General features: G+C 29.6%; 1 protein-coding gene across 1 annotated transcript in view; it reads right to left on the bottom strand.

Moving 5' to 3' along the window:
* LOC142332394 (lysosomal Pro-X carboxypeptidase-like) overlaps nt 1–6,314 on the bottom strand; it is a 34,159-nt gene extending 27,845 nt beyond the window's left edge. Inside the window, exons 1-2 of the mRNA XM_075378820.1 lie at nt 6,101–6,314; nt 2,535–2,678 (exon numbers count right to left, since the gene is read on the bottom strand). Of these exons, the coding sequence (XP_075234935.1) occupies nt 2,535–2,678; nt 6,101–6,235 (279 nt within the window). The 5' untranslated portion in view covers nt 6,236–6,314. The remainder of the gene's footprint in view (nt 1–2,534; nt 2,679–6,100) is intronic.
* Between the last annotated feature and the right edge of the window lie 11,673 nt (nt 6,315–17,987).

The raw sequence follows: 17,987 nt of genomic DNA, 5'->3' as shown, positions 1-17,987 counted from the left end.
GTGCCAATTCAATTACTCAGTGCCAATTGTTACTAACAATCTTTTGAAATTTACAGAAGCGAAAAAGTCATTAAAAGATTCAGGTATTATCTCAGTTTTAATATTTAAAAATTAAAAGGATAAATGATCAGCAATCTGATTTAATTGAGTTTTATGGATTTTACATTAAAAGAACTTCTAATAAAAGCATTATTTATACATGATTCATCAAAATTACTTTTTGATTCTTTTGATACTTTTATTAAAATAAGGTTCAAATCCTAACTCAAAAAAGTTATTACGAAATTCAAGAATCTCAAGATCACTTTAGTTTATATCAATACTGAAATCAATAAATTACATGGCTCTTTATTATGTTTATTATCTATCAAATAGTTTTATTCATAAATCCTTAATTGAAATTTTCTTCATATAATCATAACTTCTGTACAAAACACATTTTTATATTTTTAAGTTATTTTTATAGTAAGTAAATCTGTAAATCCTAATTTATCATCGGTAACTTTATGTTCAATGATGCAATCAATAAAAATCACAACTCCACCTGCTTTGTTCATATGTAAGTATAACCATTAATATCAATAATCTTTTCTTTTTTGTTTAACTAAGCTTCAATACAAATAATAATCTTTGGTTTTAAGATAAGTTAAGAAAAGTTTTAAGATAAGATAAGTTTAAAATATAAGTACTGATGAAAAACAGAGGTTTCTCTCAAGTCAATATGAATATTACTAACAGCTACCCTTTTTTTAGCCAGTTCAGGTCAAGGGTCTAAATGGTGATTTCTCATCAAAGATAACTTGAAGTCTATTACAAATAAAGTTGATTAATAATTTATTGACTGCAACTTTTTATTTTTGAACCATTCAACATTCATTCTCTTTTACCTCTTAATCAGAACACTTTTCATAAAAAGTTTCATGAAAAGTTTTTATTAAATTTTATTTTCTTTCCAGAAATAATTCAAAATAATGAATACCAATCTCATGGCATCATTATTTTCATATGTGTGAAATTGCTGTTTTGCCTTCTCAATTTTTGCACTGTCACTGTCACATTCTAACCGAACATGTCCAGGCAAAAGAAATTATTATTATCACATAACTGAACATGACAACCATCCATATTTATGTTGCAGTTTTGACCGTCCACAAACATCAGAAAATGTGTTTGCATGTTTAACATGGTAGGTAACATCAATTATTTCTTAAAAAGGCAAGAAGAAATTTCATCTCACCTTCTAACTGCAATAGTACTTGAAATATTGTGTGTATTCATGAGCTGTTTAGTTCGATACCATAGGTTGTATGTGTAACTGGTTCAACAAATTCTCTGAAGAATGCTCAAAAGTTGATGAAGATCATCCTTATCATCTAGTTCAGGTTACAATATAACCATCAGTTCTGGAAGTGGCGGGGCTAATATTAGCTAATAAGTAAGAAATGATATCTCATAACAACTTCAATACTGTGTTCTCTGCTGATAGTATACCGTCTTCAATAAGTTGACATCATACTGAAATTATGCTATCATGATTTCTCCTTTACTATGTTGAAGAAGAACAATAATCATGATAAAAAAGATTGTTGTTAAAAATTAATCACGTATCTATCCTACCCAACATGAATCAAACCGTGACTCAAATGCAGCAGAAATATCTTTCTTCACCTTCTGTACGAATTTGAGGTTATGACTTTAATCAGTTAGATTATTTTTACGGTGTTTTGGAATTCGTGCTAGCCCATTTTCAGAGATTAGGTAATAATTTGAATGTTGCATCATATTGTAATGTTCTTTTGATTTTCTTGAAGTACAGTTGGAAGAAAATCTCCTTGTCTACTGACAAAAAGAGTATATCTTTTTTACGACAATGCCAGATGTCACATAGTTCATTAACCGAGGGAGAAAATTATTGAATTAGAGTGGCAATTTTTTCAGTATCCACCTTACATCCACAACTTTAGCCTGTGTGATTGGTCCATTTAAATTTTAATGTTTTGTGAATGATAAAGATTAACAAGCATGAGGTATAAATATGGCACTGAGACAGCATAATGCTGCAAGTTTTAAAGCACTGAAATGCAATGGGATAAATAGATTGAGATTATTGTACGTTAAAAATAAAAATGTTTTTAAGTAACTCACCAAGGGTTTCTAATATGGAAAATAGGACCTAATTATCTCATATCCTCATACTTCATACACTCATTTGAAAACAGACAAAATGAGATTTTGTAAATTATTTTCTTTTACCTTATACAGTTGATTTTATATCTGAGTACATGATAATTATGAAAAGTTATTCCAAGTAAAATCATAAGTGTATGTGACATGACTAATCATTGATAATGATTTTTAGTAACAAAATATATTTTAATCAGTCAATTTTATACTTGTTATTTTACATTTTTTCGTGATCATTTCATCAAATCTAATATATAAAAAGTAAATAATAATAAACAAAAAGTTAAATAAGAGAAAAGTGAAAACTTTTCATAAGAGGCTTTTTAGTAATGCAGAACTTGAACAATTACCGTATTTTCAGCAAATAAAGTAATATCAGCCTCATTTCCTGTGTAAAAGAATATAGGTCCACCTGATTCAGGATTCCAGTTTTCATCATTAATCAGATATCGTAGCTTAAACGTATCCTGGTTGGCGAAATTAAAGTGATCCACCTGAAATGAAAAATAAAACACGAATGGATTATATAATATGTGATATTCAACGTGCAACTTCAGATGTTTGGAGTCTAAACAGTTACCATTATTTGTAAGTACGTGAAAAATAAAATAAAAAATAACTTTTTCCTTAAATCTGTAAAATATTTATGTTTTTATATAGTCAAATTCATAAATTCAAAATATAAAATGAAAAAATTATTATTCACAGCCAATTACTAAAAATAATAAAGTAAAACTGATACAGTGGGTACAATTATTATAAACATTACTAAAAGAAATGTACAGTAAATGCTTAAAATCCCTCCTGTAACAACGTAGAATCAGTATTAGCTTAACTATTACCAAGACACAAATCCATCCACAATGACAACATACTGGTATTTTAAACACACAAAAGAGAGAACCACATTTTAACACAGTTAAACATTATAAAATATATAAACGCATAACAATGATATATTAATTATCCAGATAGAATTCAAATCCAACATAATTTCTGACTCCATTTTAAAATTTGCCCCTGTCTAATTATAAAAAGAACTGCTCCGATCACATCAGTTGATGCCAAAATAAGAACAGCTCAGTGACACCGGTCAGAAGATGGTTGCAATGGTGGATGAAAACTTTATAAGAAGTTAAAATATTACATTTATAAAATTTGTTTCAATTTGACACTTCAAGAGTTAATAGTTTTAAGTAATTTTTATTGCTGACTTTCATTAATATTTTACTAAAATAGATTTATTTTAACCATCTCATAATTTTTTAGTTTTTATGTTATATTATTTACACAATTAATTTACTTAGGGGTAAAAATATTACAAATTTGCAATATTATAAATCTAAATACATATGCTCACAGAGATAAATTCACTGAAGAGACATGAATTCTGCAACACTTTAGTATTTTATTAAAAAGATCAGCATTATTATATTGTTGTCATCACTTAAGGTGAACTAGGCCTTCGTGGCGCACAAGGTAGCATCTCTGCCTTTTACCTGAAGGTCCTGAGTTCGAATCCCGGTCAGGCATGGCATTTTTCACACACGCTACAAAACATTCATCTCATCCTCTGCAGAATGAATTGCTTGACTGCGGACCCAGAGGTAAAACAAACCAAAATATAGGAATTAAAGGCATTATTCAATTTTATTTAAAAAATTGTAACTTAAGAATGACAGCAAACATGTCTTAATATTCTTCTGTTGTCAATTTCAATAAATTACCGATCCATTTTAAAATTTAAAATACAATTAAAATATTTTCTTTTATATAAACAATATCACCAGAACATTAGATGACAGCCCTCATCCATCTGCTACACAAAAAAGGGGACAAAATATACCCTAATGATTACAGGGGAATAACACTCCCAGACATAACATACAAAATTCTTTCAAGACTCATCCTCAACAGGATTGGTTTACAACTCAAAAAAGAACTAGAAAAATACCAGAGAAGTTTCAGACCCTGGAGGAGCTGTCCAGGCCAGATCAAGAGTTTCAAGCTAACAATGGATTACAACAGGAAAAGAAACAGACATGATGATAACATTTGTAGATTTCATGAAAGCTTATGACTGCATCCACAGAAAATCCCTACTAAAAATTCTAAGACACCTTGGACTACATACCAAATTACTAAAAATAATAAAACTGACCCTCATATACACTAATTCAAAGATAAAATTCAGAGCAAACTCTCGGAACCATTTGAGATCAAAACAGGACTGTGCCAAGGTGATGAACTCTTACCGCCATTATTCAACTGCACTCTAGAAATGGTAATGAGGAAATGGCTCAAAAAATGCACCCCAAAAGTAAAAATTGGCCGAAAAATCAAAACAAACTGTTGTGGTTTCACCAACGACTTGGCACTGCTACCAAATGACACTGATGAAGCTAAATCAAAGATATTAGAACTTAAAAATAAGATATATTAGAATTATATATATATATAATTAGAATTAATATTAATATATATATATATATATATATATATATATATATTAGAATTAATATATTAATATTAGAAATATTAAAAAATAAAATTGGCCTCAAAATATCCATCAGAAAGAGAAAAATTATACCCCAAAAACAAACACCATTAAAAGAAGTAAATATAAACAGTAATAAAATCAAAATAATAACCCGATTTAAATAACAAACAACCTAAACAAAAAAAAAACTTGATCCAAATAAGAAGAAACAAACTAGCTAAAGCTCAAAAATTAACCTTGTACGCTTACAATAAAAAATGCCTATCAGTAAATGCAAAAACACAGTTATAAAACCAGAAGCCACTTATGCAGCAGAAACATCCTTACGCAGCAATTTGTCTGACAAATAATCAGATAGATAGACTTCAGAAAATCAAAAGAAAAATTAGAAGAACCTGCCTCAATAAAAAGTACCAGAAAGATGGGCAGTGATGGATCTTGTCTGACGACGTCGTGTACAAACAGTTAGAACCCATCACTGATATTGTCCATAAGAGGAAACTAGGATTCTTTGGACATATCATGAGGATGCAAGATTCAAGACTTTTGAAACAGCTAGTACAGTATGAACTCGACTCAAAAAACACCAAGACAGGATGCAGATGGATCAAAGAAATAAGGGAGGATCAGAAGGAAATCAGTCTTACACCAGATGTTACCATGGATAAGATAAAATTAAACAAGAAAATCAACAACAAAAATACTCGCTTCCCACTGACAAGAAAAACTCACAACACGAAAATTTTCAACACTAGAAAGGAAACAAGGATTGGAACATATGAAAAAGTACTGAGAGGACTGTAAGGCCCAAACAGTCCCATCAAAGAGACTTGAATAATGGACTAAAGTCATCCTATATACTCATAAAAGATAAAAAAATAAAAACCTCTTTATACCTCATATTTCCCCACATAATTTACACCTATTTTGCAGTCATGATGTTTTTTGTACAGATTTGTCAGAATGCAGAAGAAAATTCCTCTATACTTGTTATTAATTAATAAATGTAGTTCAAAATCATTTTACAATAATAAAATCACTAAATCAATGAAAATGCAAACAAATAAAAATGGATTATGTCTAAAAGTATTATTTTTCTTTACCCATTAATAGAATGGATTTCCCCAAATATTTTTTTCAGTTTCAGTAATTAATCTCAACCTCAAATCATTAATCACTCAAATATCAATAAATCACCTCATATATTTTGCTTCTAGTTTCTTATCTGGTACTTGTAGCTAGTGCTTAAACTTAGTTTTTGACAGCAAAGACTAAATATTTAAGATAAAATAATTTTTTTTTTAGATTTAATTATCATTTGTACTTTATTAATAATAATGTAAAAACTATAAAATGTATTGTATGATTGCAAAAAATAAATTGAATTAAATTAAAAACATACTAAGTTTCACTTACTGGAACTTCAATGTATTTTTTGTCATATTTATGTAATGGAGTCAATGATCGTGAATGAATTCTATTAGAAAATGTATAAGAAATAAGAGTATTCATAAATAAAAATAATGATAACAGTATTTTAAAAACCCACATATTTATGTTTAAAAACTTGATTACATTTACTGTTTTAACACACAGCACATTAACAATTGAATGATTATTTTATCTGTTGGAACTTTATACAGTTGAATAATAATTGAGAAACCCCCTCTCTACATACTGTGTTTAAAATAGTATCAACTCTCTCTCGCTTAGTGGAAGTGGTGCTGGCAAATCATTCATTCTAATGATCTCTGTCTGAATGAATAGTTTATTTTTGAATCTACATAATTTTTTTTCATAATTAGGTATATAACATGTCCACTAATCTGACGCTACTTTCAAATCATCTTACTGGAAATATTATTAATTTTATAATAATCAAATACCCTTCAAAAGTATTTAATAGATCATAAAATGAAATGATAGTAATTTCACTGCGTAATAAAGATTATTAAATATTCTGGACCCCATCCAAAATATTATTATAAAAGATTTTATATTTAAATTTTTTAAGGAAGGAATCAGCCTTATATTTCAGGCAAATTTTTTTTTTAAAAGTTTGTTTTTTCTTAAAAAATAACTTATTTTCTTTTTAAGAATACATAGCCTAATTCATTTTATTTTATGTTGCACAGAAATAATTTTTTAACTATTTGATTGTCACATAACAATGTTTTCACTAGATAACTATGTAAAAACTAAAATTACTTTTAAAAAATAGATAAAAAGCTATTATTTTTTTTTTTTATTTTGAATATGGGCTGTTGGTTCTGATTTTTTTTTATAAGTTACCATATGTCCTCAAATTTTGTTGTAGGGAATATAGATTGGAAATTTTGTTGCATATGAAAAATACTATGCTGATCATAATTGAATTCTGGTATCCAATATATTCTTTTTAAAAAATGCTTTAATCGAAGTTCCAGAACACTATTTGTACATGGTGTACGTAAATAGCTTTCCACATAATTATATTGCCATATAGTGTTGTTTACCTCTAAATGATTAGTCACATTGTGTTTTGAAATTGAACATAGTGTTATATATTACTGAAAAGATTACAAAATATTAGTATTTAAAAACAGTAACATCCAAAATCTGAATTTCGATAAAATTGGACTTCTGTGTTGTATTCTTCTGGGGTAAAGATATATTTATATATATATATATATATATATATATATATATATATATATATATATATATATATACACACACGAGATACTACCCAAAAGTTCGGGGAATTTGAATTTCGCGAGCGAACCATTGCTGGTACGACCTGCTGCCGCTAGATCTGGCTAACAGTACTGTCTGTGAATTAGTGTTCCAACAGCTGTGACGGTGAGAGGCTGCATTGTTGACTTTCGTGCGGTTATGTAACGTTGTGTTTTATGCTTCGGCGAAGTTCTAAATGGCAGATTTAAAGAGCAAAGAACCTGCATCAAATTTTGCTTCATGCTTAAAAAAACTGGTGCAGAAACCCATCGCATGCTTGTGGAAGCATTTGGTGACAATGCTATGAGTAAAAGTAAAACTTTTTTGTGGTACAAACGATTCAAAGATGGACGAACGACAGTCGATGACGATGAGCGTTCAGGAAGATCATCAACAAGCACAATGCCGGAAAACAAAGAGCGAGAGGCTATTGTTGCAGATCGTAGACAAACAATCCATGATGTTTGTACAATAGTACAAATGTCATATGGGTCCGTGCAACGCATCTTGTCGGACAATTTGAACATGAGACGCATTGCTGCAAAATTCACACCGAGACTGTTGAACAGCGACCAGAAACAAAATCGTGTAGCTGTCTGTAGTGAATTGAAAAATTCAACAAGAGATGACCCTAACTTCATCTCCAACATCATAACTGGTGATGAGACATGGGTATTATCTGAAAGTTAATTACCAGAGGCTAAACAAGAAAAAGAAAGTCTAGGAATTGAAAAGTTGTATAAAAGAATTAACATAACACCTGCATATACTACAAATAATAAATTAATCGAATATATTAATAATAATTATAATAAGATATCAAAAAATGATGCTAAGCTAAATAAACAAGGGGTATATAGTTTAGGTTGTGAAGATTGTAACATGATATATATTTGTATGACCAATCGTGTAAATTTTTTATACATGCAGAAGAACACATGCATAGTATAAAAAAAAAAAAAACAATAAACCAGAAAATTCTAACTTTGCTACACATATATTAGACAATGGTCATACATACAAACCAAATATTTTTATGAAAATTTTAGACATCTCTTATAATTATTATAATACATCTAATTTAGAGAAATATCACATTCACAGTAATCATAAAAATCTAATTAATGAACAAAAATTTTTTAAAGTTGATAAATTGTTTAAACTGTTAATTTCATTTTATTTCACCCGATTGCAATGTACATTTCAATCAGTATACTGATTACTGCTTAATAATTTATTTCTTTAACTTTATTTTATATAATATTTTAATCTCCTGATGATGGTCTAAGGACTGAAAGATCTTGAGAAGTCAAAATTAATTTGCTGGTAAGGTGGATTTGGATTTTTCAATAATTTTTATTAATTAATATGTTAAATGACTAAAATATGATTCATATAGATATACAGCAGCGTTTAGGACATGTGTTTAGTGAAAGCTGTTTAACGCTCTACAATTAGTCTGTCAGTGAGAAAAGTGTAGTGTAACCACAGCAATGGTAGTTAAAAAGATTCCGGCTACCAACGGTTGGTTGCTGTTTCGTATTATCTTTTAATTAAATTCCTAACATATATTAATACCTAACACGAGAAAATGTTTATATTTATTTATTTATATGACAACAATCAACATCCAGTTCGTCATCTACTTTTATTTATTTTTTTTTTTTTATGTAATAAATTTTAAAGCGTTTTGAAAAGCTAATACAGATCGGAATTTGAACCCAATACTTTCTATCTACCGGTACTATTTACAATTCTGGTACTCTCTCCTATAATGTTTTATATTATTTTTTTTACTGTTTACTTTAGTACATGTAAATTTTAACATTATCACTTATCATGCCATTAAATTTAAAATACGTAATTTATTTTTTCAAAATAAAATAAAATGAAATACAAAGGACTGAAAGAATTTAGTGTAAAAACATATGATTTACTTATTTAAAGAATATAATTAATGAAATAGTCACTCATGGAAAGTAAATGTAACATCACATCACTATCATTACCCCTCTCTATCAAAGAGGGCGACAATTCTCTCTCAATCACTCACTCACGCATTATCTCTCGCTCTCTCTCCCATTCTCATTCTCTCTCTCTCTCTCTCTCTCTCTCTCTTTCTCTCTTTGTGTGTGGGCGGGTGCAAATGTTCAGGAGAAAAAAGATCATTTAATTCCTTACCGAAAATGCATTATAGTAATAATTATTAATTGGACCTAACTTCTCAAGAGTGCTGCTCAATGTCCACCCTCCAGCATATTTATGCCTAATCATAGCTCCGTTAAACATTATAAGAAAAAATTAATTAATACAGCCAACTCAAACTTAATTCTAACCTCTTGACATATTTTTACTTCCTTATACGAAGTAAAGGAAGTATTGTGATAGTGAAAAATTTTGGTTTCTATATGTCGACGGAAATTTCCATTTTGACCATCCCTGAATCCATTTTGACTGGTTTCAGCATGAGGTCTGTACGTACATATCTCGCATAACTCAAAAACGATTAGCCATAGGATGTTGAAATTTTGGATTTAGGACTGTTGTAACATCTAGTTGCGCACCTCCCCTTTTCATTGCAATCCACTGAACCAAAAAAGCCCAAAATCTAATCTTTTTTGGATTTAGTCAAAGAAAATTTTATAATAATTGACCACTGAATGTAAAAATAGGAAGAGAAAAGATTACGGAGGTAGAAGAATTTTTTTATTTAGGAAGTAAAATTATTAAAGATGGTCGAAGCAGCAGCGATATAAAATGCCGAATAGCACAGGCGAAAACAAGCCTTCAGTCAGAAATATAATTTGTTTACATCAAAAATTAATTTAAATCTCAGGAAAAAATTTTTGAAAGTATATGTTTGGAGCGTAGCTTTAAATGGAAGTGAAATTTGGACAATCGGAGTATCTGAGTAAAAAGATTAGAAGCTTTTGAAATGCGGTGCTATAGGAGATTGTTAAAAATCAGACGGGTGGATAAAATGACAAATGAAGTATTGCGGCAAACTGATGAAGTCTGTCTCTTTTTTTAACTAAACACTTCTGACTTATAGGCCACATATTAAGGGATCCTGGAATAGTAGCTTTAATATTGGAGGGATAGATAGAAGGAAAAAATTGTGTAGGCAGGCAACGTTTGGAATATGTAAAACAAATTGTTAGGGATGTAGGATGTAGGGGGTATACCGAAATGAAACGACTAGCACTAGATAGGGAATCTTGGAGCTGCATCAAACCAGTCAAATGACTGAAGACCAAAAAAATAAATCTATAGGGAATACATCAGCCAGTTATTCTACCAAAATTATTTCTCCTTAAAAAGAACTTAATTAAAATTAATAACAAAAGTTCTAGTAATCTATTTTCATAAAATGGTAAACAATTTTGTGAAAAAAAAATCGAATTAGTGAGTTACAAATTAGACTTTAAATTACAGTCAATTACTTTTAAATATGCGTATTATTTTTATTGATTGATTAGTGATTTCAACATAAACATTTATTTACACGTTTGATAATGTTGATGTTTCTTCTTTATAAACTGGATTATTAATTTTAAATTTAATTTTTTATTATCGTTTCCCCACCACTTGAATGAAGTAGATAATACATTTATAATTAATCAAATATTTATTTTTTATTCAAAAATAATTGTAAATAATTTTTCATAAAAAAGTATAACTAAAAATTATGAATAATTATTTAAATATTAAAATTATAAACAAAAAGCCGTCAATTTAATTCACGTTCAAGTCGTCATTTCTTTATTAAAAGTTGAATTTGAAATACGCGCGTGGCTCGACTGTGAGGAGAACTCCAGCGAGCGATCGGCTCATTTCGGGTTAGTTCGTGGCTCCTCACCGTCCTGTCACGAGACACAAGTAATTTTTATAGGCCTGTACATAATATCAATCGGAGCATTAGTCGTCGGTTAAGGAATTGTTATTGTTTACAAGATTGAGTATAAACAACCCGACAGTTTAAACCCAACAGGATAAACAGTATAAACTTCCGCGTGGTGCTCGAGGGTCAGGGTGTGCTGGGGGCCAACAATATAGTCGAGGTAATGCTCAGCAAAGGCAACAAGTGGGAGTGTGTCTCGACTACGATCGCATCAATGATACGAGAGAAGGCCAATGAAGAGAGGCGACGGCAGGCTGATACAAATCTATGGAGGCTTGAAGTTCGATGACGGGTGATCAAGGGAGGCCAGCTTCTGGGGGTGGGTGGCGAGTGCTCCATGGAGTCGTCGCTCGTCGATCGCCCCCTGGGGACGCCTTCCGGTCACACGGATTCGGATAGTGGAGTGACTGGGTGATCATGCAGGGGCTGTACATACCATATGGCTTAGATCCGGCCCCTGCATGGTAGAAGGGGAGGTTTTTTAGCGGGTGAGAGCCCCGCACTGCCGTCAAGGCGGGCCTGACGGCGGCTGGAAGAGCTTTTTCCTCCGCTACGGAAAGAAAAAAAAAAACAGTATAAACAACCATGTCACGTGTGTATTTAACGCATTCTATCGTTGCTTAAGAGAAGTAGAAAACAATCTTAAACTGCCGACATTTTTGACGCGTTTTTTTTAAATCTATTAAAAAACAATATTATTCTGGAACTTATCAAAACCTAATAAAGAAGATAGATTAAATTAAAATACAATACTTACATTATTTACTCACACGAATTCATTATTTTTTATTCACAATCACCGTTTAGATTATTGTTGTTATTATCATACAAAACAACAGTAAATAATTAATGTAAAACGGGTTCAAAACCTCACACTAATATTATGTACCATTAAGAAATTAACTACATGTCATTACTTACTTTTAGTAGAGAACAACAGTGCAAAATAGCATTATTTCATTACTCGCAGAAACCAATCAGTAGAACTGTCAAATTATTTAACTTAGTTTGTATTGTGGGTTTGAAAATTGTTATTGAATATATTATAGAAAACAACACATTTTATTTCCATCAAATTAGAGATTAGATAGATATCTCTTATTCTTTTTATTGACTATTTCTTAATAAACATTTATTGTCATATTTATCAATGTTAATTTACTGTTTTTATTTACCTAACTGTTAAACTGTTATATATATATATTTAATTAGTAGGTCATTCACAGATTCTTGGATAAATAATTAAGTAGTGTAGAATATTTATTTAATAACATTAAGTTAACATTACTGTAACATAAATCACCAGGTAGAGTATGTTCTAGTCCCAATCGACTTCTAAATAAAGTATTCGTTATCTTGATTTACCAATCCCTCTTTCGTAAATTGCTCTGAAGTTGCCTGTGATAGTGTCTAGGAACTACGTTTTTTTCTAGAAAGTTGCAAACAAAACTAGTCTGAGGTATCTGTCTGGTAAACCTGAACTTCTAAAATCTAGAATATAAATCCTCTCTAATTCAACAGCTCAAGTACAAAATAATGACACTTCTGATTATTTGAACGAATAACGAAAAGTTTAGTTGTATATATGGACAATATCAACATATTATTAAAATAATAATACAATTGGTAATTTGCTTTTTACATTATCATAAATAAACTAATACAAATATGTAATTAAATACAATATTTGTAAGTATGTTCACAGAAATTTTATAAAAATTCCACCAAATGAAATTAAAGAAAACAAGTGTATGAAATAGTTAAATCGATCAAAAATGTAACAAAATATATATATATTATTAGAATTAATCATCTTTGCTTGGTAACAAGCATAATTTATGAATATATATATTCTTAATGGACCGTTAGCTGTTTGCAAATCAACAACTCTTACAAGATTGTCAGAGCTAGGATTAACCTGGGTGACAATTCCATTTTTCCAATGGAGAGGTAGAGAATTTTCATTAGTAACTAATACTAAGTCTCCAACTTAGTATTGCTATTGCTTGTGCAATAAATGGCGTTTCTGTAAATGAATGACTGTGAATTTAGATCAGAAACTAACTCTAAATGAATAGCCTTACTGGCGAGACATATAAAAAGTGCTGTATAAGAATTGCTTAATGTTTTAGACCTCTCCCCGCCAAGACGAATCATAATTGGACCACCATAGTCAACTGCACAAGTAGAAAATGGTTGGGAAGAAATAACACTGGAATATGACAGCTGATCAAGCTGTTGTACATAGGTTTTTGCATTATATTGAAAGCATATCATACATTTACGAATGATGGAGAAAACAGCTTTTCTTGCCATTTATTATACAATATTTCTGTCGTAAAGAATGATGAATAAGTTGAACACATGCTAGAGTTGCAAGTGTTCAGCATTAATGATTACTTTTGTGATGTCAATAATAGGATGTAAAGCAATAGGATGTTCTACTTGGTAATGTAACAGAGAGTGTTGCAGTCTGCCACCTACACGTAGTAAGCCTGAATCATCCAGAAATGGATCACGTGAAATAAGTTTGCTTTGTTTTAGTTTGACTGTTTTTAAGGTTTATTTAATTCATCACTAAAATGTATGTGTTGTGATTGTCAAATAAAAAAGGTAAGAGTGTGGTTTAGTTGCTGAGTAGTTAAAGGATCACAAATTAGTTCGGATTGTCTTGATTTGGCATTATAAATAAATCTGAAACAAATACTAAAAGTGTGAATTAAAGTATGTAGCAATGAAAATTGTTCTGTGTAATCGAAGACAACAGTAGATGCAAATGATGATACAATATGTTTGCGTTTTTCTATTAGACATTCAGCACTTATATTACAGTTATTAAAGGTAATATTAACATATTTCGGCCAAGGGCAGCAGTTTACCTAAGCCAATGAGGACCAAAATGACATATCAATTAAATTACTTTTTAACAACCTCTAAACAATACATCTGCAGGATTATCAGAGGATTTGACGTAACGCCAATTAACATTTGTGGTAATTTGTTGAATCTCAGAAATTCTATTGCTCACAAATACTTTCCAACTAGATGGTCGTCCATGAATCCAATGTAGTACTATCTTAGAATCTGTGTAAAAACTTATTTCATCAAATTGTATTTTTGAGGCATTAATTACCTTTAATAATAAATGATTAAATAGTAAACCAACATAAAGTTCAAGTCTTGGAAGTTTAATTTGTTTTAAGGATACCAATTTTGACATGGAAAAAGGAAATTCTATTAGTAGTGTATACAGTTCTTATGTAAATACAACAGCTATAGCTCTTTATGGAGGCATCAGAGAATCCATGTATTTGAATAGAAATAATTCTACTATCAATGATGGATTTCATGAAACAATCTATTTTAATGGATCAATCAAATGTAACTGGTTGTATAAAGTAAGCCCTGTCTTGGGTAATGTTTCGTTCCAATTAATTTTAAGTTGTCACAATGATTACATAAAATGTTTATGTAAGAAAACAATAGGACCAATGAGTCTTAAAGGGTCAAATACATCAGCTACAATTGACAGAATATTTCTTTTAGTATGTTTTTTTAAGAATCATTAGCATGAACAGTTTGGAAAAGTAGCTTATCTGAAGAATTAATCCATAGAACTCCTAAAGTACATAAGTTCTGTTTTTGATTTAAAAGAACGGGAGTACTGTTTTCAGAAGAAGAAATGATGCTATTATTTGAAAACCATTTATGGAGTGGAAAACCATATTGTTGTAATAATTTAGATATATCAATTTTTTTTAACTGAATAACTTCTTCAAAGTTGTCTGAACCCGTTATTAGATCACAAACATAAAAATCATTTCGAATGGACTTACATGCAAGTGGAAATTCATTTTCATTTTCAGTTGCATGTTGAATTAAACACTGTGTGGCCAAATATGGTCCTGTACGTTGTCATACATAATGCGTAGTGTTTTATATACTGATCTGGAGAATCACACCAAAGTATATGTTGTAAATTGGAATCACTGGATTTAACTAACATCTGATGATGCATTTTAGCTAGGAGAGATTCATTGAGGGATAAACTGTTAGTGGTTTTTGCTGAACCATCAAAAATAACTTGAATTTTTATTAGTTAAACTTGATGGTTTAAGTACTGGATGATGATGTAAATAACACACATTCAATTTGTTTATTAACGAATCATTGGAGTTGAGTAGTGACATATGACCCAGATCTAAATATTCCTGCATGAACGTTTTATAATCTTTTTTAAGGTTGGAATTATTACTTAGCATTCTTTCCAAAGATAAAAATCTTTTTTTAGTGTTGACAAAGGAATCACCTAGTTCAATGTTATTAGCCTTACATGGTAACGACACGACAAATTTGTCCTGATTATTTTGAGTAGTACTGGTCTGAAAATGTTTTTTACATGTTGAGGTTTCATTGCCTGCAGCATCAGTATTAATTTCTTCAAGTTTCTAAAAATTCTTGAGTATTGTAAATTATCACATAAAATCTTTATGAATGTTACACACAAGAAAAGACGCAACATTATTGTTGCCCTCACTGTTATTAGGAAGGCAACCACAAATTATACATCCTAATTTAGTTTCCTATTTAATAGGATACCTGAAATTACGAATAAATTTCCCAGGAAGAATAAGACTCAAATAGAATTGAGCTCCAATTAGTAAGTCAATGTTATTTGGTACTTTGAAATTGGGATCAGCTAGAAATATATTATGAGGCAATTTGAAGTGAGAAATGTCAAATGCAGATGAAGGGAGGCTGTTAGTAATATCTTGTAAAACAACACACAGTGTTACACTGTATTTGAATTGAAATAATGAGTTATTTATGCTTGAAACGGGTAGATTATTTTTATTGAGTTTAAGGCCTAATTTGCATGCAAAACTAAATTTACAAAAATTTGCTTGTGAACCAGAATATAATAGTAATTTAAGATGAATACATATTACCATGTATATCAGAATTATATTATATTATTGTATTGCAGAATTATATTTTCATTTGACCGATTTTTAAACAAACAATAGGTTATACTTTCATGTTTATTGCCATCTACCTTAGAATGATTAATTTTGTCCATATGAACAAAAGTGTATTGGGTTTCTTACTACAAATCTTACATAGACTCTTTGAACAACAGTGAATAATACAATAGCCTTTACAAAAACAATTAAACAACAATTATTTACCAAAAAGGTTTTACAATTATCTAGGGACAAATTTAAAAATTCTTTACATTAATATAAGTAATAATTTGATTTGATTTACAAAATGAACATTGATACAAATTGGATTTTGCATAATAACTAACATTATGTCTTTTGTATATTTATTAGAATTTTAATTAAAACATTTGATTAAAGATCTGGTTGTATTTTATGATGTTATTCCTTGGTATCTGTATTCACTTGCGTGTTTGAGGTGGATGTATTAATATTTTCTAAAAGTTGTCGTCTAGAATTAAAAAATTCTATGAACTCTGTAAAGGTGGGAAACCTCTCATTTGACAGCCTTTCTTTCGATAATCTTGAGGTGTTATGATCCATTTTAGATGATAGAAATTGGACCAGAATAAATTCATATGTATTAACACAAAATTGCATCGCTTTAAGCGAGTTCACATTTGAAGATATTTCATTAATAAAATTGAAGAAAGTATCTACAAATTCTTTTTGGTACTTACATATAAACGCCACCGCAGCTACAGCTTTATTTAAAAACAAAGAAGTCAATATAATTTAACCAAACTTAAATACTCAAAAAATTATGGTGTTAATTAGTCAAGGTTAGCGAGCGAAGCAAGCGTAGGTTAAGTTTGGTTAGATTATATTTATAAAATAAATAAATATTTATTAAAATCAATAAAGAGACTGGTTTGAATCTATGTTAAACTCTGTATCAGCCCATTTTCTACCAAAATCCGATTAACTACTTTGTTTTTAAATAAAGCTATAGCTGCGGTGGCTTTAATATGTAAGTACCTTCTTTTTTTACAGAATCTGATTTTAAAATGCGTTTAGCATTGTGAAAAGGAATTATACATTTATTGTCAAACCGCACATTTAATAATTATAGAGCAACAAGATAATTTTCATTTGTTATTGGAAGATCTTTAATAGTAGCTAGGGCTTGATTCTATAAAGAAGAATGTAAATAGTGTAATTTTTTAATATTAGTTAAATCATCTCTATTGCTTAATAAATCAATAAGTACAAGATATATTAAAATAATACTGTCATTCTAAGATATTACATTTAATTATTTGTATGTTTATAGGTTGTAATTGAGTTTGTTTAAACGATGTATTTGTACTAACCTCTTGATCTGCATTCTACAGTACACAAGTTTTCCTTGACTTGTTCACGATCCAATGATAAAACATCATCATCAAAATCTAATTTAAGTTTTGATTGAATGATGTCATATTTACCTTGTAAATCAAGAAGATTCCTTAACTTAATTTGCAAGGAGTGACTATCACCTTGTGATGGATCAAATTTGTCAAAAAATGGGGCAATTCTAGTTACAGAGGCCTTTATTGATCCTCTTTGTTTAATTAATTATTCCTTTTCCATAATAGTGATTTAAATTAATATAAATTATTGATAATGTAAATTAAATGATATTACAATAATGTTGATACAACATAAATTAAATGTAAAGTAAATTATAAAAAATCTTAATAAA

Source organism: Lycorma delicatula, chromosome 11, assembly GCF_047948215.1.
Source record: "Lycorma delicatula isolate Av1 chromosome 11, ASM4794821v1, whole genome shotgun sequence".
NCBI lineage: Eukaryota > Metazoa > Arthropoda > Insecta > Hemiptera > Fulgoridae > Lycorma > Lycorma delicatula.
This window is presented reverse-complemented; position numbering and strand designations above follow the sequence as displayed.